Here is a 24,190-nt window from a genome sequence, read left to right on the forward strand (position 1 = left end):
CAAGGTAATAGGAAAACATATGAACTGGTGCGGATTATTTCTGCCCCCAAACTTGGTACAGGAAGCAAAAAACAAACAAAAATACAAGAAATGTGGGACAGAATTACAAAGCAATTTGTACACTGAATATTGCCAATAAGTTCCACGGAAATCCGCCAGGCGGAGGAAGGTTCAGCATTTTCTTTTCATCAATTTGTACAATATGGAGCGATTCGCGAGAGCGGTTCACAAGAAATGGCTTTAGGCAATCGCGTGAATGAACGAAACGTTGCTGAAGGCTGCAGGCCAATGACGAACAGTTCTTAAGAAATATAGGCCTTGTGAATCCGGACTCATATCAAATCACTTGTGTTAGGGTACGTCCTCACTAGCGACAAAAATGCGCGCGACACGCCGCGCACAGCAAGTGGTGCTGTCGCGCTCGGCAAGATTCACGAAAAGCGGCAGCGACGCGCGGAAAACGCGCGAATGGGTGCGAGACCCATTTATTCGCGGCAGCCGCAAAACGAGCACCAATAAGAAGCGAGCCGCGCTGTTGTGCCGCCACCTGTCGCATAAGTAAAGAATCATAACCTACGGGCTCTGAGATTGAACAGTGACAAGCACGCCGTAAAATCTCAGAGGCCATTTCCAGTCAAGGGGGGCTGTTTTCGTTAAGCTTTCCCACACCGCCACCGAGACGTCGACGAAGTCGTCGCCTCACAATGGAGGCGTTTTTGGAAACTGTTCGCGGATATGCGTGCCTCTATGACAAATCGAACGTAAATTTTAAGGACAAAGAGCTGCGCGCCAACTGCTGGCACATTATTAGACAGCACTTTGGCATGACAGGTGAGTAATTGGTGACATTTTCTGAATGTTGCGGGAACATGTGCGAGCATGTCATCGTGTTTGTACATACCATGCAGGCGAGCAGGCAGCGGCGAAATTTAAGAACCTCCGCGACCGCTGGCTCAACATAGCCCTGAAAACAAAAAAAGGCCTGCAAGAGTGGTGCTCCCGGCAAGGACAGGAAAGTGAAAACTGAGTGGGCATACTATGATATTGTCGACAGCATTCTGCGGAACACGCCGTACTACGCGGAAAAGTAAGATGCACTTGTGAAGTGTCGTTCACCTCTGTTCTCGCTCGCACGGGGAACTGGTCTGGTGCATATATTGGAATATTTGCTCCCTGGGTAAATGTATGCTCGCACCCAAAACTTTCTCGTCCGCTTTCTGGCACGTCGGCGTCGCACAAGTAAAGAACAAATAAGTCTTATAGTGTTCACAATCACCAGTAGCTTCTCGTCCGTAACCGACATGCCTGAGCGTGGCCAGAAGTGGCGCAAAGAAACACAGACACTTCCATTGAAACACGAAATCCGCAGAACGGAGAGCTCGTTGACACGAGAAGCATCGAATGGAACGAGGCAACGCGAGACTCCACGCGCCGTTTCCGTGTGCCGCAAAACGCGATTGTGGACTTGCCCGCGCGCGTCTGCCGATCGGGCGCTTGCCGCGTGCGGCTTGTAGCGCGCGTTTTTGTCGCTAGATCGCTCTAGATATTTGCCTCGCTGCCCCTGATAACTAGGAAACCTCTTTTCTTTCCTTTTTTTTCGTAAGAGCCAGTGCAGCAGGCATTTATCACGTGCACACCGTCGTACAAAGGAAAGCAACATACCGAGGACAACGAGGATAAAGTCCTTCTCGGCCACTCCGGCGTCATTGGATGCCTGGCAGACGTAATGGCCCGCGTCTTCGGCACTGGCATTTGGCAGCTTGAAGAAAGAACCTTCACCGGGAAGCTGCAGGAGGCAAACGTTGATCATCATTCCTACACGGAGCGGCGTGTGTTACACGAGATTGTTTCTGTCATCCGTAACGGCGGCGGCTTTTCAGAAGCTTCAGTAATACCGATGGGGAGAGCAGCGTTTCTGTAATGTTGTATATCGACTGCACTAGCATGCAGGGAACGTCTTAAACCCAGACGAATTGTGCCTCAAAAGAGAGGGAGAAATGGAACCGACAGCTTCTTACCTAGCGTCGGTTGGACAACATGATTTAAGGAAAGCAATAAAAAACAAGCATTCCCCCACCTTCACTAGCTACCCCGACTTGAGGCCTCTCCGATTTGCGATATGCGCAATAGCAAGGCACACATGAAAGATGGCAACACAGTCGCCGTCAAAACGCTGGAGTGAGTGAGCGCGCCATCAACAGCGAGCGAATTGACCTTCGTACTGTCGCCCGCATCAAAGCGAACTAAGCGAAAACACAGCGCGCGGCGGACCCTGTACATGTCGCAGATGGCTTGTATACAGCGACCCGGGTGGGCGCGCGATTCACTTTCATGTTCACGTTTGTTTACGTTATTCGTACTGAAAAGGCCAACTTCGAACAGTGTAGTGAAGCCAACTCTCTCTAGAATTAAATAATTATCGGTGTATAGAGCAAATAAACATATTATTCTGGGTCTATTTCGGCCATTTATTTAATGCGGCGATTCGATCAAACACTTTGAAAAATGGCATTTTGAAACAATTTTTCAAAAATAACTCTGGAGGTAAAGGCTTAAAGGTATGTGAACTCAAATCAAATACGTCGAGCTGCAACAAAGAACAATAGTTGCCTTGCCACATCGACAACCTCAGGCATTACAACAATATATTTTACGGTTTGGCACCTACTTACGAACAAAACTGGACAATATGCATGAGTCTTTGATATAGCACAGCCCTCATAATGCACAACTAAACGAATGAAAAATAACTGGTAACCTAACGGAACCAAGGTGAAACTTCCCTAATTCACGAGCAGGTAGCTTCACGCTCAGGTGGCTCGTGTGACAGTACGCTGTGTCATGAATCTTAGTCGAAAAAGGGTGGTGCCTCGGGGAAATGCGCGCAGCAGTGCAACTATACCTTCTTTCATGTCTTTCCTCATGCCACATCATCCGATTAATCGCTTATAATTAAGTAATAAAAAATCGGAGAGTTTGGATAGCTCCGCACAAGGAAATATTGGTAATACAATCACCTATAACTCTTCTTGAATGGGTGCCGCAGTGCTACAGTTGACCTGCTTAGAGGGGGAGGGAGCCCCTCGCCCCCTCCCCTGACTTTAAGCACTGATTGAGACTCCCACGACCGATTGAGTAAGTTACCCAACTGAAAGATTGTCATAGTTGCGGAATCACGCACATTATTGCGCGAAAACGCAGTGATGGAGTAGTATCTTAATTATAATCGGGAGACATGGTGAGCCTGGCACTCGCCTTGTTTTCGTACAGCGACCAAGAGACGACTGGTTCGGGGATTCCGCGAGGAAAACACTCCAGCGCCACGCTGCCGCTTTCCACGACGAAGACCTCCTCCGCGTCTGGCTCCTCAAAATAAGGCGGCACTGAAAATCGGAAGTCTCGATTGAGGTCGGCAGCTCGTGCGACGCTATCCCGAAACATTTCTTTGCATCACTCCGACTCCAGTAAAAGCCTTAGCGACAATTAGCCATTACACAGTCAAAACCTGCAATAATGAATGTCCCCGCCAAGAAACGGGAACAATTTCGGCCATCGGAGCGCACGAAACAAACTGGGAGGCTACAGCGAGCACAAAGCCGCGCCCTCGAAGGCGACGATCAGTTTGGATGACCTTTTTCACATAACGTCACCAACGTTCTGTTTAACGGCAGCCAGCGCGTTGCAGCGCCTTGGCTGCCCTCTGCTGGGCCACGTAACCTGAACGCCGGCTTGAGGGTCGCGGCTTTGCGCTCGTGTAGCATCCCCCCCCCCTCCCCGTGACGGTTTTTCGTCGTGCTACAATTATGCGGGTAATTGCATTTTTGCAGATCCAAAAGTTGATATGGCTTATATAGAGAGCTCGCTTCAATTTACCGATTACGATGGCCCCGCTGAAATTAGAAGCGTTAACGTTAATCCATGGATGTTTGTTAATCAGCGACTAATTATCACACATCACCCCTCGCCCCATGGTCGCCACCACTGGCGGCCTGTCCCCAAATGAGCCATCCTGTATTTCAGAACAGCTAGATTTAAATATCACTCAAAGTCTTCGCAGAAACACGAGCGTCATATGCGACAAAGCCTCGCTCACCCAGGACGTCCAGGAAAGTGGTGAAGCTGGCTTCACCCGCAGCGTTGGTGGCCGTGCACGTGTAGTAGCCGGCATCCTCGGGCTGAACGTGGCTCACCCGGAGTTCGTCTGCCGTGGCCAGAGCCAGGTTTGCGGGAAGCCGGTCCGGCGCCAGCGAGCGGCCATCCAGGCGCCAGTTGGTGGACACTGCCGACCGCAGCTGCCCGTCCTTGGTGAGGAACGGACAGCGGACGACCACGTCGTCGCCCTGCCTCGCCATCAGCACGTCGGTGGTGCCCGTCTTGGCGCCGAAGTCCGGTGGCTCTGGCCGCAGAACGAAGAAATCAGCAACACGCCTAACGTTCCTGACTGTCCTGAGAAGGACGCCTTGACTGAGAAAGACGCCTTGACCAGAAGCCAATTTTCGCGCCGTACAGTACACCTGGAATTGCTATGTACGTGCCGAGAAACTTAAAAACACTGTTTGTCTACGCGTGAACGCAAATGTTCCGCCACCAGCACTGTATGAGGCCGTAACGTGTCTTTCCCCTGGGCGTCACATGAAAAGAATTACAGAACTATTGCTCAACTATACCCAAAGACAGCGTTGTTCATTGCGATGGCGCCAGGCGCATTGGCGAACACTTTCTCAGCTGCTTTGTGATGAAGTCACTTTCATGTATTTTTGTTTTATTTTTTTCACAATCAATGAAAGCCTACTGATCGAATAAAGAGAGAGCAACAAAGGCTTCACGTGCGACAAAAAGAAAATGAACTGATAGTGCAATATTGTTTCAGGTAGCTCGCAATGCACCTTACGGCTTTTTTAATGAAGATCTTCTTTCATGAATTTGCTCAATCATGAATAATTGAACTGTTCTACTTAGGATATCCAATGTCGCAGTAGACAACTAAGACAACTAGTAATACAGCACATCACACAGCTAATGCCACAACGCATAGAACTTCCCGTACCTTTTGGATTGATGCGGCCATTTAGTCTGAGTTGAACGCGAATGTTACGTAGTTTACACGTATAAATGCTTGACACAGTACGGCCGATGGGTCCCCTGCGTTGTGTGTGCGCCTGTCGATCCTCGCGCGTATTATGTGTGCATGCTCCCGCGCTATAGAAGCACATGTCAGCGCTTCCGCGATGGAAGCGCGCACCCTAGCCAATAGGGTTGCTCTCCCGCAGCGCTGTCCGATTTCGCCGTATTGTCGAATTCTGCAAGGACGTCGTTTTTGAGTCGATCAGGACGGCGGTAGAATTAATTAACGAACGTCTCAAATATTATAAGTAAATTGAAAGCGTCAATGAGACAATTGTGGAGCAGCATGAAATATTCCCAATACAGCTTTCTGTTGCTCAATACGTGCTGCATAGAAGTGTTTTTCTGAGCGTGAAAGCAGCCCGCGAATGCATGCAAAATAATCGCGCGACTAGCCGCTTGAGGCACTGTGCGCATATTCGCAGGCGTTTTTCACGCTTAGAGGAAAACCTCTATGTAGCAGGTATTGAGCAACAGAAAGCTGTATCGGGAGTTTTTCATGTTGCTCTACAATTGTCTCATTGAAACTTTTAATGGAATTATAATATTGGAGATCTTCATTAAAAATTAAGACTAATTATGCAATTAGGCGGAATGCAAGAATACTCTATCTCCAAGCGACGGCAAGCAATATTACCTTGGTTCTGTCCAGCTATGTCGCATTTACATATCTTTAAATCTTGGCGCATGATAGTTGGGACAACCTGTATACGGACATACATTCTGAGGCCGAACTAAACGACATGTGGCAGAAACGAGACGTCAAGCTGCATGTAATAGAAAAAATAATGGGTGAAGCCTTATGGATAATACGTACATACAGCAGGCCGAACACGTCTCTGGCTGCTCACTTTGTTTCACACATAAAGTCGCCCATGAATTTGTAACGCTAAATACTCATGAGAGATCCGCCAAGACCAGAACCAGATCCAAGACAGTAAATAAATTCGTTATACATGTGTGCATGCCCATGCTTACCAATAACAGACAGAACATATTGAAGCTCGTCGCTGCCTTCAGGATTAGACGCTTCACACTCGTAGACACCAGCGTCGGAAGCCGTGGAAACTTGTACAAGCAAAGTTTGTCCACCTTGAACGATAAGGAAATGTTCCCGAAGCCCCATTAGACACACGAGCTGACAGTATCACCTGGAATTACGCTTTAAAGAATGTACAACATGGTATATAACCACCATGCTTTGCTTCACATTTATTCAGCAAGATGAAATCATCGGTGTAAACCAGTTTTGAAATACTACAAATAACTGTAATTTGATCGGACTTAAGCAATGGGATAAGATGCATACCCCTGCAGGTAAAACAAGGTGTAGCAGTGTAGGTGCAAGCCGACAAGCTCCCTCGTTGTTAAGGCCACCAAATTCTGCTTTACTGATGGACGTCCAGTATCTAGGAGCAGGACGCGTTCCGTGAACACAAACACATGGTAAAGTTTAATGGCCCCGTGGTAGCCACATTTGACAGGACCTAGTGCCTCGGCAGGAAGACTGTGAATGACATGGATTTTAATGCGCGTATATTATGTTATTTCGAAAAACACAGATGTCGGGGCCTATTAAAGTCAGCGTGCAATTATACACTAGTCTAGGGCCAGGCGCACTTGTTGAGGCTGCTCGTCCGGAATATTCACTGCTCAATGGTTATCGCGATGCTCTCCGATGAGAGGAGTAGCAGCCGAACGATGACTTCGAAACTATGGACCCCAGAATTTTGGCACTTGTCAGAGCTTGAAACAGACGTTTGGACGATCACTCCTTTGCCGCTTTGTTATGACGAAGAAAGTTAGTCTGACACAGCCTTGTCACAAATATGCCCTTACACAAAAGTACCAGAGACGGGCCTCCAATTTTTAGGTGTGAGATCACATAAAAGTGCAGCTGAGCTTTCCTGTTGCTATGATGACCCACGGCGTCTCATCTTGAAACATACCAGTGAAATTGAGACACGCACACCTGAACCATAAGAAGGCGTCGAGAATAATAATCAAGAGGCGGGTTCAGTGTAGGGTTCAAAAATAATGTCATTCGATGCAACTGACCAGTTCTTGTACCGATTAGTTCTCTATACCAAAGTACAAACGGACAAAGTCATGGTAAGTAAGACCAAATGTTTTCAGGTTAGGTTTAATTAGTGCTTGACAAAAAAGACATAAGCTGTAGGCAGTCTAGACGAGAGAGGCGACAGGAAGATGCTTTGATGCTGGTCTTGTGAATGTGGCCTACGAACGTGTCGTTAGCATAAATCGAAATGTGAACATACAAAAAAGCTGTTCATTATACAGCCTCTTACGCGTAATTACACAGGAGTGCGACACTTCATCGCTCTATGCATCCGGTTCCTAAGCACAGCGTAGGTGTAAAGTGAGCTTTGTAGCATACATCAAGCCAGTGTTACAATTGTGGGCAAACCTTGAAGCGCAATGACGCAAACCAGTCGTCTTAGAATTATTAGCTTTTGAATTTGTTCTAATAGCACGTCGCAAAAGCGTACACGAAGGCGCATGTTTGGAATTTGTCGATACCCTCGATCAAGGCCATTCGGCTTCAAGACCCGGTTCGGTCCCTTGGGTGGCAGCCACAGTCGATTGCCTTACCCGAGAGGAAGGTAAAGCGCGAATCTTGGAGGTCGTTGGCGAAGAGCGGTGCGCCGTCTTTCATCCAGCGAAGCGAGGGCTCCGGGGAACCGGTGACTCGGCACTCGAGCTTCGCACTCTCTCCTAGGGCGACGCTCAGTTCGTGCCCTTTTTCGCTGGGCTTCGTTATGGATGCTGGCACTGCAACGAGGCCGAAACTGAATGAAGGAATGAATGAACGAATGAATCGATGCATATGTGTATGCGGTAGCTTCCAGGCAGAACACACCTAAACACGAGCTATCTCGTGAAATTGCTAGCAGAACCATCAGCAATCGACAGCAGACGATGACAGAATATCAGGAAGTGTACTCCACTGGGCTCAGATTTCGTTGGCACGATTAAATACACCGAGCGGCGAGCCTACTTAAAGCTACATTGATTACGGAAATGAAAATTTTATACCGTCAACGCCAACGTTGCTTACTGCTATGGACTGCGTTGGTATTGCACGCCCTGGCGTGTTTATTCCCATCAATTTTCCAGGCAAAGGGAGATCTGCACTTTCCCTTCCTGGCAAGAATGTTGCTGTCATATTTAAAATGCCAGAAACGCTACTCGCCGCTGTCACAATCATCTGGAATGGCCCTGAAGTGTAAACACAGGGAACAAATGAGCGTCCAGCTCTTTGCAATAACAGAAATGCAAAATACGTTCTGTGTAATTTTCTTATCGCGTATAACATAACGTGGGTCACTGACCGGACACGTCAACGAGGAAACGCTTCTGCGCAACTCCCGCCGAACTGGTGGCGACACAGGTGTAATTGCCGGCGTCCGAGGCTCGCACCCGCTTAAATTCGAGCGTGGCGCGTGGTCCATGACCGTGGACCCTGACCAAGGGGTCCGCGGCGGTGGGGACACCGGGAGACGGAGCCGTCGAGAAAAGCTGCTGCGACGCGACACCCTCGCGGACCCAAGCGACCACGGGCTCAGGATCTCCCGTGGCAACGCAGGACAACTCCAGCGACGCTCCCAGTTGGGTGCTCGATGACTCGGTCTCAGCCGAGTCTCCTTCAATCTCGGGGGGACCTGCAGAGGGCGAGGCTGTCACTGCGAAATAACACACGGTGGTGGAGCAAACGACAGTATTTAATCAAGCTTCACGTTCCAACGCTTTGAGGGACACCGAAGTGCAATGCTCCCAGTTAGTTTTGACCACTCCGGATTGCTTAACGCATACCAAACTAAAATCACACGAGCGGAAAGGAGAATGCGACAGTGAACGTGCGTACACACTTGGAGCTTCGTGTCTGGCGAGTGTATAGGCGTAATCTACAACTGCGACAAAATGCCAGCATGCTCGTACGGCAATTGTTCGCCATTGGCACCTATTAAGCTATTTGCACGGGTATTTCAAGAAAGGTTCCACAATGCAGTGCCTCTCGAGCAGAGACAGCATCTCCTTCTCTCAAGACTGTTGCGCGTGAGTACAAAGCAAACTTGCTATCGCTTCTGCAGTCATGTTGAGCAGGGCCTGACACCGGTTCACAGGAGTCCGGAAGGTGTTATGGCGGTGCCCAGGGAGCCCTCATTAGAGAGGTCTGTATAGATCTTGGCACGACATCGGGGAGAAGTGCAGTTTGACAAAACAAGTGGCAAAACAAGTGCCGTTTTTCGGCGGTGGCAGAGCGCGCGGGTGGGCCTCGAGCCTGAGCTCTCGTGTAGGATTGCGCGAATATTACAAAAGGGCCCTCTCACTGTGGACGTGCACCTCGAACTCTGCGGTGACGTTTCCGGCGACGTTCTCGGCTGCACATGCGTAGCGGCCAGCCTCGTGCCTCGAGACCCGGGTCACGTACAGTGTCTGGCCGTCCTGCAGCAGGCTCACGCGGCCGGGCTTCTCCGTCACTTCCTGCAAGATATGTGCGAAGAAAAAATAGCGGTGCTTTTGAGCGAGACCAAAAGCTTCGTGAGCACGCTGCTGCACATTGAAATAATACCAAACACAGGAGGGAAAAACATAGAAATAGTAGTAGTAGTAGTAGTAGTAGAAAACTTTATTTGTTATTTGATGATGAAGTCCCAAAGGGTGGCGCCCTAACTCCAGAGCCCCATTTGCTGCTGCTATCCGGCTGGCCCCGTCAATCAGGTATCGCTTGTCGTCCAAGGGTGTGCTGGAAAGAGCGGCTTCCCACTGGGATCGGGAGGCATTGGGTATTGTAGGAAGGCAGGATGGCTTGGAGCGTCCCACGTAGAATGGTAGAGGTCTGGGTGCCCTCAACAGAAAGGACATTTGTCTGGATACTGGGCATAGGGTGAAAAGTGTGGCGGAGAGCAAGGCTGGAGAACGTATTAGTCTGTAGCTGGCGCCAAGCGGCTGCATCTGCACGGTTTAGTTTCAGGTGTGGTGGAGGGAACATTATACGGGATAGTCCGTAGTGTTGTAGTATATGCGTGTATGTAAGTGGTATCTTTTACACCTTGTCTGGGTTGGAGTGGCCTTCCACTGGCGCCCGGAGGGTGAGGCCTTGGGCTGTCGCATGAACGCGCTCATTGCCAGGGAGAGACGCATGGCCAGGTGACCAACCTAGGTGAACTAGTGGGATAGTTGGTTCTTGTGCAGCAGTGTATGAGCCATCGGGGAAATACGGCCTTATGCGTAGTTTCGGCATGCTTGCTGTGAATCTGTAGGAATATATATTATCTTCTCTGCGGGTTGAGCGCTGATGGTGACAGCTATGGCACATTCTACCGCTTCCAAGCAGTTGTCGGTACGTATTGTGGCTGATAATACTGTTTCGCCGCTCCAGTCGGCCACCGCTACCACTTTAGCTGCAATGCATTTTCAATCCTTCTCTCTCTCACCTATCGCATCCCCTTGCCCCTGCCCCAGTACAGGGTAGCCAACCGGAGATAATCTCTTGTTAACCTCCCTGTCTTTCCTTTGCCTTTCTCTCTCTCTCTCTCTCTCTCTCTCTCTCTCTCTCTCTCTCTCTCTCTCGGGGTAGCACGTGGCGTCTGTAGAGAAGATCTCGCGGTCGTTGTCGTGTGCTCGGTGCAGTGTCATTGCACGTGCAGCGCGCCTGCCTTTATGGTGTTCGCGGTGCATATTCCCAGGTACGGGGGCCACTGTAATGTTTTCGTTGATGTTTGGTGCGATTGACAGGGGCTCGCGGGGGGCAAACTCTGATGTTGGGTATCGTAATTGTTTGAGTCGATGTACGTTTTCGGTCAATGTACATTTCAGTCGTGCGAAAGGCGTGTCAACCAAAGTCGACGCGAAATAAAACAAGGTCGACGTACAGGGTATATGCATTCATATGTATACTGAAATTGGGGGGAATTTAAGAAGAAGCACTGTTGCATTATTCCAATATTATTATTTGCGTTACTGTCTTCGTACCGTTATCAGAACGTACGTATTTTTCTTTCCGCATCCTCAATTTCTTTTACTCACGTCAGGTTCTTTCATTCGCTTTTTTTTTACGCACATGTACGTGGAATTGTCTTCTTTCGGGCCTAATTTGGTTGAAACGCCGTTCTTTTCTTCACCAAAAGGCTTGGTGGACCGATCCCGAAGATAGTGCTGTCTGTGGTGCAATGCGGTTAATTTTCGACAATATTGGCGCTAATTACGCCCATACCGTTAAACTTCACCTACTCTGCTACTAATTATATCTTTCGTCTCTTTGAGACATACATTGTGATAACTTTTGCGAATCGCTTCGACAGTGCAAAGTAACTAAATTGCCTGCTTTGTTAAAAGGTTAAGATAGCCCTATCTCAGATCTATCTAACCTATCTATCTAGCCCTATCTAACCCACATGAAGTCATCAAGGACGACCTTGTCTTCAAAAACGATAGACACATAGAATACTGCAAGAATGCTCGAATTAGCGCAACAGGACACCTTAATTCCTTACTACAAGGGTTGTGGACCGTTATTTTAATATTGTAAAAATCTGAATAAGAACTTTGCTGCAGCCAACCGTGATGACAACGCTCCCGCAGCTTTGTGCATATTCCCTCTCTAGATGTGTGTGTGTGTGTGTGTGTGTGTGTGTGTGTGTGTGTGTGTGTGTGTGCGCGTGCAATATTAGAAATTCGGAAAGTCGTGCAAGTTGGCAACAAGGATTCATGGTACTGAAAGGCAGGCACACTAACACGTACACAAGCACAACGGTCAAAACGGAGTTTCCGACGTCGTTTCAGTTCTATTCGTGTCGATATTTGCACGCTTTCCTTTCAGTACCATGTATATATAGGTATGTATGCATATCTTCTAATACACTTTTGTTGAAATAGCACTACAACTGTCTTTTATCATTCCATCTTTCCGTCGCCGTACATATTTGTGCACTGGTAGGCTATGAAAAAAAAAACAACTGACAGAGAAGCAAGAATTGCGACTGAGCAAGAATAAAGGCCAGTCAATTACACTGCAATGATAGAGAATGCACCAAGTTAAGGTATGAAACAGTTTGCGAAATTGGGTATATTGCCAATCGATGCAGTCGCTGAACAGAAACCTTCTGTCTGTGCTCTCGCTTTGTGTTCACACTCAAAAACCGATCATTAGTGCAGTGTGAAATAACTTGTCCAACAGCGTTTATCCTAAGGAAGAAAACGGTTGGCTGTCTAGAGGTCACGTGTTTTGAAATTTGTGCCGGTAAGCGGAACTTTTGTAAAATGCAATTTTGCCTTTTCATCAAGATGACGAAACGTGACGTGCTGCTGCCAACGTTATCGACTAATACTTTCGTTTGTCCTTGGCAGCTATATGACAACTTCAGCGCTTTAAAAAGAGAGTGGTCAGTAGGGTGCAGAAGCCCGTGCAATGCATCTGCAATTTTGCGAATATGTGGCGGCGGTCCAAGATAGCCGCCATGTCAGCTTACTGAATGGGTGAAGGAATATCCCGGAATGTCGTCAATATATGTACATATGTGAATGACTTTCTGATTATCTTGAAAGGCGCTATGGGCGTGAACGTCTCCCAGATGATTGGTAATATTGTGTGTATTTTTAAGGATGAAAGCGAGGGACTAAAATACATGTGTGAACTGCCGGCCAACCTAAAACTTCAATTTCTAGGCATTAGGACCCGTTTCACGACCACGGTTGCTGGGAGTACCGCCCAAGGTTGAAGTCTTCATGCATTCGTTGTCATAAAGACTTGTGGCGATCGGCTCTGCGACAGCCACAAGAGTCATGCGGCCCCACTTAGCTGCCTCCAGGACATTCGTTAAAAAAACGATGGCAGCCTCACCCTTCCCCTTTTGCAATAATGCCCCTCCCTTTCCACCGCAGCGCCCTCGGCGCATTCTTATGTGGAATAAACGTGGTTTCATTCATTCAAGGTCAAAGAAGGTCATATTACATTTTGACAAGGCTCATTCAATGTTAGTGAGGCGGGGCATGATAATAAATTGCCTCAACCCAGCCCTGGGCAAGTCTTGTGTTCATGTCATGTGACATAGCTTCCAAAATCAACTCTTCCGCCTCAAGCAAGCGGGTCACACGTAATTTCATGCGTTTGCAAAGCGCTCATGCAAAGAATTAAGAGGCCTCAAGTCACAGATGCAGCACTTAATAGCAGGAAGGATGTTTCTGTAATTGCCTATGTTCAGTGGGTATCGAATAATCTTAGAATAGCGTGAAAGCACGACGTCCAAGTAGCTTTTTCGGTGCCTCGTAAATTGTCTAAGCTGTGTACCACGACAATAAAGAATCACTGCCTTTTTGTACGACGAGACAGAGAACTCGCGACACACAATGCACGTCCAATGTTATCTATGAGATTCCGGTGAGCTGTGGACGCCAGTATATAAGGCAGACCGGAAAATCGTTTAATCAAAGGGCAAAGGAACACAATTTGTAAGTGCGCACCAACACCGGACGCCCTTTAGCAAATGACTCGGGTGTGTGCACATCTTCGAAAACACAGTTTCTAAAGAAAACAAGAGGCAAAGCGGAATGTGACATTGTAGAAGCGTTCCTTGTCAGGTAGGCGGGTGACAGTTGCGTCAGCAAAACATCCATTTTACTTAATAACGCTGAGACTGACTACCTCAGAGGACACATTGAGGGAACCTTCTTTTTCGTGTTTCTCGTTCGTCATGCATTATTGTGGTTTCACACGTGAGATGTTGTCCTCGTACGCTTCTGCCTTCATATAAAAAGAAATGGCATGCTAGTCAATCCTCTTGTTGATTTTTTTTTATTTCTTGCATTAAGTTCGTGTTGGGGGGTAGCCGTTTCCATGGTCTTGACCGTAATGGCTGTGTGCGCAGTGTTATCAAAGTTCAAGTGCAGACGCATGCGTGTTAACGTAGGTTTTTAGGACGAAGCAGGCCATCTTTGTCATTTGGAAATGTGACATGGGGTTGTCCACCCTTAAAAAAAGCGTGGTTGCTGAAATAAAAATGCAGGGACAGTTGCGTACCAACTATTTTTCGAGTTGAGGGAGCAAGCCATCTCTTAAATTCGTATTCTTAAAAGTCGATATTCAATCGCCTACCTTTAATATTCACATAACGGATTGTGACACCCTAACTTTTTCACGAGCTTCAAATTGGAAGGCTACAAATACAGCTCGATTCAAGAGAACACAAGCAACCCCACTTGAAAATGACATCAGAGGTTGCCTTCAGTACTACACAAATTTCTGCTGTACAACAGGACTTTTCTGTAGTAACTACAGATTCCTGATGCAGCGACAGACTTTTCTGATGTAGAACAGACATTTCTTGCTGTGAATACAGAAGTACACTCTGTCGTATGCCTGTTGTTACAATAGAAAGCTGAAGCTCTACAACAGACTTTTGTAGTACTACAGAAAAATTTGTCATCACAACAGGCACCCTGTTGTCCCAACAGAAATGTTCCTGAAGCAACCCGACAAACTTCTGTAGTGCTACAGAGAGCTCTTGAAATACTATAGAAACCTATTGTGGCAACAGGCCCCCAATTGTCACAACAGAAGCGTTCCTGAAGTAATGCGTCCAACTTCTGTTGTACTACAGAAAAAATGTTGTTGTACGACAGAAAACTATCATTGCAACAGGCCCCCAATAGTCATAACAGAAGTGTTCCTGAAGTAATGCGACAAACTTCTGTTGTACTACAGAGTTATCGTACGACGGAAACCTATCGTCGCAGCATGTACACAATGATGAAAACAGAAGTGCACTGAAATTATGCGATGCGACAAGCTTCTGTACGCAGTTTTTCTAGCGTGAAAATGCGCTTAGTCTGCATATTATCCCGAAAGTGTGTGCACTTTTCCACGTTCGTGGTAGCAGAACTAAGTTCCTTGGAACGCGCTTGGCCGCGTGTTCTCAACGCGGCGATGAGAATTATGCGAGCTTTCTACATGTGAAAGACAGCATTTTTGCCCTTTATCTACTTGAAAGCCGCCGTGAAGTACTGACTGCTCCGAGAAGTCGTGAGAAACGGAAGCGATTTGTTCAGACGCGCGTGCACGAGCTGAGCCGTTCCGATATTTGCAGCTTTTTTACGCAGTCTACACATCTTATTCAGCGGCTGTGTTCTGAATCTGAGCAGAAAGTTTATTCAATTTGGTTTTGGTAAATTAGCTGTCTGACACGCTTGCGCACGTCTGCCAATCGAACGGATTTAATGACACTACTGAACCTGCAGTGTTTAAACCCATTGTAATAGGTTTTGTAAATAATAAAGAAACTTTAATTTGATGAGCACTATGATGGCTATGATGACCACTGTGCTGTGAAGCACAATGAAAACAATGTGAAGGACACTAGTGGGAAGACAACCGTTGGTTCATCATGGTCTCGCAACCTATGCGTCGTACAGCGAGTTCCGGCTGCTTACATGTACCTTTTGAATATTAAATTGCATTCTAGAAGGCCATTTTTCAAACAACCTTTTTAACTTATAAGTCATTAAAGTATCGCCAATTGTTCATTCAAGTCAATAAAAGTGTCTCTTATTGCTAAATAGAAAACTTTGCTGTAAACAGAGAAAAAAGTCACTAAATCTAGCCACAATATCGCTAAAATAGCAACGCTGATTGAGGACCGGTAGATTATAAATAGCAAGCCTGCTTTTGTGTCTTCGAAGCTGGTTAGGTTAGACGGCCCCAACAAACACGGGATGGTAGATCAAACTTATTTTGGACTGCTCAGCGACAGCGTTTTCAGCAATTCAGGCTTGCAAGGCACGTCCCGCAGGCGTCTCGCACCTAGAAGTACGGTAACCCTTAACTGCTTAGTGCGGCCGCCCGAGCGTCATATGCTACAGCACGTGGCGGCGATGCCCAAAAAACAATCCTAGCTGCCCAAGCAGCGGATAGGTAATAAAGAAATCATACTAATGTGAGCGCAATTGTGTGAGAAAACTTGGCATCAGCTGTTGTTTTGTTGTATTTCTCGGTGTGCAGCCGACAGTGCTCGCTTTCAGAAGTGTGTGTGTGTGTGTGTGTGTAGAGGGGATGGTGGGCGCAAATGGCCTACTTTTTCCTTTCACTTTTAACCGTGGTGGTAGGGGCATGCCTCCCCCCGAACTGGTAGATGCGCCTATGACAAGTATGGTGTCACGCGCGCACAGGTAAATTATAAACACATCTGACTCGATAACCACAAGCACTCGCTGTCATAACGCTGGCGTGATGAAGAGCGCTGGCAGCGAGAATCGAACCGCTTCGTGCTGCCTCAATTTCACCGTGAGAACACCTTTCATGGCCAAATAAATGAAAGTAGTCTTGAAAGTACTGGGAACCCCAGTTGCACTACTGACACACCAAGTAGCCCGAATTATTGCCTAGATCAAGACTCGAAAGACTACACATTTGCAGAGGTGGGGAAATTTGCCCGCTGGAACCGAGCAGATCATGTGAGCTATATACAGACGGGTTATGAGTGCGCTTAAGCACCAATGTAGTCAAGGGTCCGGGTGCAACTGGTGGAGAGGCCAGACCCACATTATGAGGGCTTCAAGTGGCTTTCTTTAGACTCAAGTGATCACGGTTGGGACTCCAGGCGCCGTATTCCCGGTTTTCAGGGGGGGGGGGGGAGCAAGTGACGCGCCTGCCCCTCCGGTAGATATAAGTCAGCGCTCGTCTACTGTTCTGTGTTGTTTTTTTTTTGTCCCCGAATTCCTCGCGCTTCATCCCCCAACTAAATTTCAGGACGGTTGCCCGAAGAGGCAGACGTTACTTGCACGACAAACTGAAATGTCCAGGCGGCTAATTAAAAAGATTCACTAAATGTTATTTCATTTTTTAAAATTTGTTGCACATACAGTAGAACCCCGCTGTTACGTTCCTCACTGCTGCGTTTTCCCGGCTGCTACGTCGTTTTCATCCGGTCCCGGCATAGCTTCCATAGGATTCAATGTATAAGGAACCCCGCTGTTACGTCGTAGCTGTGAAAACGTTCCCGCATGATACGTCGCAACTTAGCACCCCGAACCCGCCTGCGCTGAAGTAGGCAACGCGCTCCAACCGCCATTTTGGCTTTTGACTAGTTTTGGCTGGGCTTGGCCGGGCTTGGCTATGGAACTGGCTGCAAAAAGCCGCACGCCAGTTCGAGAGGCCGCACTAAGTGGCCATTCGTGAAAAATGCTCTCACTATCATCACTGTGATTAGGGTCACCGCATGGTTGTTGGACGGGTCGACTCACGGATGAAGGAAACTCGGGAGAGGCGCTCACGTCACTCTTTGTGAAGCAAAAGTGAAACCGGAAGTTGGCGTTGCTCGTGGCATTGTTCCGCCTACCGGGACAGCTCTCCTCTCTTGTTTACATTGCTCCCACGCCGCGCCGCGCGCAACCGGGCTGCTCGGACGCGCGCGCTCCGCAGCAATACTAAGCAGTCGTTAGCAGGTTAGCATGATTACGCCAAAGAGGGCAAAATTTCCCGCGGATATTCCTTCGTCCGTTGCCATTGCCGTGGCGCGGTGACGACGAGGAGCACGAGCCGCATGATGCCGGGCAGTGGCCAAATCCTAGCTTTGGAGAAGCCGTCGCGGCTCTAGACCTCCTCTGCAGGTACGTCGCACCTCACAGCGACGCTGACAGCAATGCGGCCTTCCAGGCTATTGAAAAACGTGTGGCGATTTCTACCGAGCGAAAGAAACGGCAAGCCATCATTCTAGGCTTTTTTAAGTCCTAAGCGCACTCTGTGGAAATAAATTGTCTATAGTTGAAGCTGCCCTTTTTTTCATTCATTTTCGGAGCTTTCCTCACTGTTGCGTTTTCCCGGCTGTTACGTTTTTTTCCCCCGGTCCGGTGAAAAACGTATGAACGGGGTTCCACTGTATTGCAATTAGAAAACTGAAGCCGAGTAATAGGGAAGTCATGACTCCTTAGCAGAAATCCCAACAGTGGCACGACTCCCAGGATATCTTTTCTGAAAGTGAGCTAGAAATACAGACAATTCTAGTTAGGTTTCCCAGAATTCTTGCTCTAGCAGTTCTATGTGTTCTCAATTGGTACGCCAATAAAATTTTTAGTAAATTTTGAGGAAGAAGATCTCGAATGTGATACTCAATTTACAATTCTTGTTAACACAGCAGGTGCCGCTACTGCTGGGCTTCAATATCGCAATAGCAACATGTGCCATAAATTGAATGCAAATTGAATTCCTCGAGCGGCCAGTCGCGCGGCAATTTTTCGTGTATTCGCGGGCTTCTTTCACGCTAGGAAAAACACCTCTATGTAGCCCGTACTGAGCAACCGAAAGTTGTATCTGGAGTTTTTCATGTTGCTCTACAATTTTCTCATTGACACTTTTCATCTAACTATATTATTTGAAAAGTTGATTAGGTAATTAAGACTAAGACTAAATATGTAATTAGGCAGAACGCAAAAAAATAATCGGAATATCTCCAAGCTACCGCAAACAACATCACCTTGGTTCCGTCCAGCTACGTGGTATTTGCATACTTTTAAATCTTGATGCATGATACCTGGGACGCACTGAATATAAAACAGGAGGTACATTTTTTTTACTGGTATTATATAGAAAGATACTTAAAGATTATTTTCAAGCAGCTTTCGCAAATCTAATTACCCACCCCCGCCCATATTGGCGTAGCCAGGGGTGGAAGGGATCAGGGAGTCGAAAGTGCTCCGACATTTTCTGACGACCCCCCCTATCTCCTTTTCCACAGAAGGGAAAGTTTCGGGAGGTGGGCTCCGAAAGAACGACGTGGATGAAAGGGAAACCTTGAATTTGAAAGCAAGGCGAGGGATAGAGGCGGTCGGAGGGGGGGGGGGGGGGGGTCATGGGGAGATCCCCTCTCTCATGCACAGAACATTGCGGCCCCACTCATGGCGCACCTCTGACTTGACCATTGTCGTCCCGGGCGAGGCATCAGCTTGCAGCGTCTTGGAGGTCATAGACAGTTACTGCGAGGTGAGCGGTGCAAGGTTGAGTAGGTCGAACAGCCATGTACTTGAACTCCACTCCGTCCAGTCCACAGCCCGTTAGTGGTCTCCCCGTGAAAACTCGGATGCGCATTCTAGGTTTCCAGTTAGAACCAGACGGTCGCTCTCCTGAAAACTGGCAACAGGCTAAGGCTTGAAACCAGGATTCAGGAATTCAGCGCGTTGTCATGCCCAATGACTGCTCGAGCGACAATTCTTCGCTGAATTCTGTTTTCCTTCCTGACGTATGTGGCGTGTGTGTCTCCTGTTCCATCCCGAACCAAGCTTATCTTGGAGAGGGTCCTCTTTCGCTTCCTCTGGAACGGGACAACTGAATATGTAGCTGGGCAGGTGCTCAAGTTGCCCAGGGTTAAGGGAGGACTCGGAATTCCCGACCTGGGCATCGTGACTACTGCACTACACCTCAGGTGGACCCAGGTCGCTCTTAACTCGGATATGCTCCTAACTCGAAGGTTAACTTCCGTTTCTCTTAGCACTCGACTCCGCTTGTTTTCGCAGAGCACATTTTCCCACTACGTGCCTCGCTCAGGTTCCCCGTCCGCCATTTATGCGGCGGCTGCGAACTCTCTGGTAAGCCTCCGCAAGGGTCACTCCGGCATCGACGTAGTTTCAACTCCAGTCCAAGAACTAGTCGATAACCTCACCCAAGGTCTCCCCCTGCATTCCCAAAGGTACGATCTGTCCATCCACAGGCCAAACTGGAAGCTCATTACGGCCAGTTTCCACGACGCCAGGCGAGGTACGTTCATCGACCACCTGGCGCGAGGGCGCCTGCCGTTGAGTTACAAGCCCTTCACAGCCGTCCCGGCTCGTGGAGTGTGCCCCTTTAGTGGCGGTCGTGAGGACTCGGTTCATATCTTTGCGCAGTATTTGCTTCCTGCGGCTCCCCTCCAAAGGATTGCTAGTCTCTTTAAGCTCCAAGGTGTTCCATATCAGACTGTCCGATTTTTGCACCCTTTGCCTAAACATGCGACTAACCAGTTCGTGCTTCTTCTCGCCGAGCGCTCATACCAAGTTTGGTTGGCACGCTCTGATGCAATTTTCGGGGGACGGGCGCTATGCCTTCACGAAGTGCTTGCGAAAGCACGGAAGGAGGTCTGGTTCCACCACTCCCGGGAGCGGCTTCGCTTGGGCGACAAGAAGTTTCTCGAAGTGTGGGCTCGTCCTGTCGTGATTTTTGATGAGTTAGGTGGAAAGCTCTACATTAAGTTATGATGCATGCTCCTAAGGTCACTCGACTCGGCCGTGTGTGCCAGTCGATCTACGGGGTTTTGTTTGGCTGAGTGAAACCCAGAGCCGGAAGCGGTGGTGGCACACCCTCGTGTGGTCGCGCTTCTCCGCGGATGGCTTTGGTGCTCTCCATGGTTGTATGCCTTGACCTCTTTTGCGTCGAGGTAGTTCGAGTGTAAGTCAGGCTTGTGTCCTGTGTTCTGTAATACCGACATGGCTGTTTGTGTGTTGAGTGCAGCAACTCACTTGTGCTACACCACAACAGCCCCCTTGTCCAGGCCCGTTGGCCCGAAAGAAAGCCCCCCGCCCAGTCAGCCCGGTTAGAGGGGGAGTGCCGGGGTCAATGTATCGGATGATGTCGGTTTGATGAGTCTGGGCCGCGGGTTAAGGTCTGGGCCGCGGCACCTATGGGTGCCAAGTCATCTTCCCATCTGACAAGGGCACCTCATCCCGGATCGTGCTCACCATAACTGCTGAGGGGGAATCAGCGCTAAAACTTCCACGCGCAGATAAAGATAGGGCGAGTGCGTGCATAAAACTTGGGGGCATTGTTGCTCGCCACCAGGGCTTTCTGTCGTCAAAGAGCCTTCTCATTTCTGGTACTTGACCGTTTCTTCGACCACGCTGCACGGAAGAAAAGCATTCCGAAAATACTGAGACTTGCTTGTTTAGGAAACGCATAATAAGTACACCCCGCTTCTTTTTTCTTCTTTTCCTTTCCCTTGTCTCTGACTTTAATTATGTTAATAGACTTGAGAAGATCTTGCCGTTAGGCTAGTTTTTACACGCTGTTAACAATGAAAACGAGGTGAAAAAGTGGACAGGAAAGAAAGACCTACAGAACGCTGATTTGCGCACGACAGAATACATCAAGGTCGGGGGTGCTGTGCCAAGGAAACTAAGAAACTGCCACAACAGCCGGGAGGGCAGGTAGGTGAATGGACTCGAAGTCCATGCAGAAACAGAAATATAGACATGTTAGGGGCCGCCGTGACGTTCAATAACTCAGTGAATTTTGAAGAGTGCGGCAGTGACTGACGGAAAATCATTTTGAGAAGGGGTGTGGATGGATACAAGGAGGGGGGGGGAGCACATAAAAGATGTCAAGAACAAAGTAGGCGGATAATTATGGACATAGGGAGAGCGTCTCGCCACTGCCCGCGCGTCCAACACCAGACGACCATTGGCCCGTCGCCTAGTCCATGCTCGCCTAGCTCGTCGTTACACGTGCTGCTTGCTGTGGAGAGCCCATCCTAACTATAAACGACTCGGCAATATCCAGAATAGACGGGCGCCAGGAGACATGACACTTTCAAACCTCTCGGAGCTACTGGCCCTTATTTTAATGCGAACTACGGATGTCATAATTTTCGCAAAGGCTTCTAAGCAGGAAGTAGCCGTTGCTTCGGACTACCTACCTCATCAATTCCCGAATGGGATCAAATAACAATATGCCTCGCGTGATGACCACAATACCATGATCGCAAGTTACTTCCAAACGTCTCTTCAAACAAGTCGGACAGCAGGTCACCGAAAGTGAGTGAAACTTGCATCATATGACACCATCGAAGTTCTAGCGCAAGTTCTAGCGTTCCTGTATTTTTAGATCTGGGATAATATAGCATGCTCACAACGCCGAAAGCGCGATTGAGTGACAGGCGACTTGCAATATAGCGCCTGCCCTCTTCCGTACGTAGCCGTGGCCGTACCACTCATTAGAAGATCGGGTTGGAAAACAACGGTTACCTCCACTGTTAACCGGGCTGCAACCAGTCTGGCCTGCAAACGAGAAGACTCACGATATTGCGCTTTTTGCTTTTGACTCTAAGAATGCCGCCCCCTACCGCTCTGTAGTGTACGCGCTTTGTTCGTGCTTGTCTCCCTTTCTTTCTATCTCCCCCTTCTACTCTGTTTATCTTTTTATCCCTCTTAACCCTTCCCCCTGCGCAGGGTAGCCAACCGGAAATACCTCTGGTTAACCTCCCTGCCTTTCTCTGCGTTATTTTCTCTCTCTCTTTGGCCCCGTTGTCAGCGCTGTTTATCTTCCAAGTCATGTACCAGCTAGATCATCGACATGCATTACATAAATGTGTCAATTCGTAAACAAAATTTTAGTTTTCTGTCATATCAAGATTTTTAAAAATAGCATAAGGATGCTGGCATAATTTGATGAGAAGTGGCTGCATGCGTTAGCAATGGAAAGCTTTTGCCACAAGTTAAGCAAAGTGTTGTTCCGGCAACGCAATAACGTGCACGCTCATCATTAAAGCAGTCTTGTCCAGGGAGTGCCAGGAGTTTGTGTTTGCTTGACGTACAACCTCCATATACAGGGTGTCCCAGCTAACTTTAGCCAGAGCTTACAAATATGCAACTGCCACGTAGCTGGAAAGAATGAAGATAGTGTTGATTGCGGTGGCTGGGAGATGCTCAAGCTATTTTTTAATCCCACCTAATTAGTTAATTATTCTTCATTGATTAATCAACTTTCCGAATATTATAATTAGACGAAAAGTGTCAATGAGAAAATTGTAGAGCTTCATGAAAAACTCCGGATGCAGCTTTCTGTTCCACAATAGGTGCCACATAAAAGTGTTTTTCCGGGTGTGAAAGAAGCCCGCAAATACACGCAAGATTGCCGCGTGACGGGCCACTCGAGGCACTTTTCGTGTATTCGCGGCCTCCTTTCACGCCCAGGCCTCATTCAAGGAACTATTTTCCGTCTGCCACCAGGCGACGCCAGCAAAGGGATGCAAAAGCCTCTAAACTCTCACGCCAGGTTACACCACCCTGCCGTGCGCATCGTGTGCTTTGTCAACCGACAAAATATAGACAGAGATACCACCGTGTGCAACGAGGTCCTTTCGTGCTTGCGTTTTCCGCCCGCCGCCAGATGATTCAGGCGCTGCAGAAGTCTCCCAACTCACGCCACGCTTCTGTGCGCATTTGGTTTTCGTTCGACTGACGAATAAGGTACCGTGTGCAACGAGTTGTGGCTGTGGCCTATTGGGTAGAGCATCGAGCTACTTTTCTGAATATATATATATATATATAAGAAAGGTGCGTATTCGAGTCGGTCAACTGTTGCGAATGGATGACACTAACTATTTCTTCGTGCACGCACATTTAACTTATTCTGTTTAAACGTGTTCTAAGATTATCATGCTTGGAAACCAACGTTCTGGCGGAAGTTGACTGAGGACGTATTATCACGTCAGTACGTGCCGACTAAGTAATGGACGTGTGTTCTTTTCCAGTCTGTAGCTAAAGCCATGCCTACTGAGTGCCAGCCGGCCCTAGTTCACATGGGTTCTCCCGTGCTTCCGAATCTAGCCCGCAAGCTGTAAACGCCGCTCATCGCACGGTGCATTACTGGAGAAAATAAAATTGCCGCTGCAAGGAGTAGTTGTTGATTTTTCGGCTCTCTCGAGTAGGCGAGGTGACCTTGCACGCACAGGCTCCATTTGAGACCTAAGTGTGCGCATAACCTTTCAACGCGTCGCGTGCGTCTGGTTGATCGTGGCATATTCGCGGCCACTATCATCGGCTCATTTTATCCACGTTAAGAGCCCTTTTGATCGAGTTATTTTACAATGCTTTATTTTGTAAAGCTTGATGCCTCGGTGCCAGATAAAAAATGTTTAGAAAATCGCACCGCGAAAACTTTAGGACCACGAAAGCTAGCAAAACGTGCTTCCTCGGAGTATTGCAGTTACCTGGATTGGGACGTACGCTGGTGCGCCACACCGCACGACCCATGGAGACACCTCCAATTGTTGTCGCCTGAGTGATACCTTAATAGAGTTGAAGGCTA

The 24,190-nt window shown here is 48.2% G+C and overlaps 1 protein-coding gene across 1 annotated transcript in view; it reads right to left on the reverse strand.

The window, feature by feature from the left end:
* LOC142568337 (hemicentin-2-like) overlaps nucleotides 1–24,190 on the reverse strand; it is a gene marked incomplete at its 3' end in the record, with an annotated part of 187,227 nt that overhangs the window by 94,846 nt on the left and 68,191 nt on the right. Inside the window, exons 14-20 of the mRNA XM_075678343.1 lie at nucleotides 9,477–9,630; nucleotides 8,478–8,807; nucleotides 7,738–7,917; nucleotides 6,103–6,216; nucleotides 4,094–4,396; nucleotides 3,256–3,383; nucleotides 1,663–1,786 (exon numbers count right to left, since the gene is read on the reverse strand). Of these exons, the coding sequence (XP_075534458.1) occupies nucleotides 1,663–1,786; nucleotides 3,256–3,383; nucleotides 4,094–4,396; nucleotides 6,103–6,216; nucleotides 7,738–7,917; nucleotides 8,478–8,807; nucleotides 9,477–9,630 (1,333 nt within the window). The remainder of the gene's footprint in view (nucleotides 1–1,662; nucleotides 1,787–3,255; nucleotides 3,384–4,093; nucleotides 4,397–6,102; nucleotides 6,217–7,737; nucleotides 7,918–8,477; nucleotides 8,808–9,476; nucleotides 9,631–24,190) is intronic.

This window comes from Dermacentor variabilis, unplaced genomic scaffold (assembly GCF_050947875.1).
Source record: "Dermacentor variabilis isolate Ectoservices unplaced genomic scaffold, ASM5094787v1 scaffold_18, whole genome shotgun sequence".
In the NCBI taxonomy this organism is placed as follows: Eukaryota; Metazoa; Arthropoda; class Arachnida; order Ixodida; family Ixodidae; genus Dermacentor; species Dermacentor variabilis.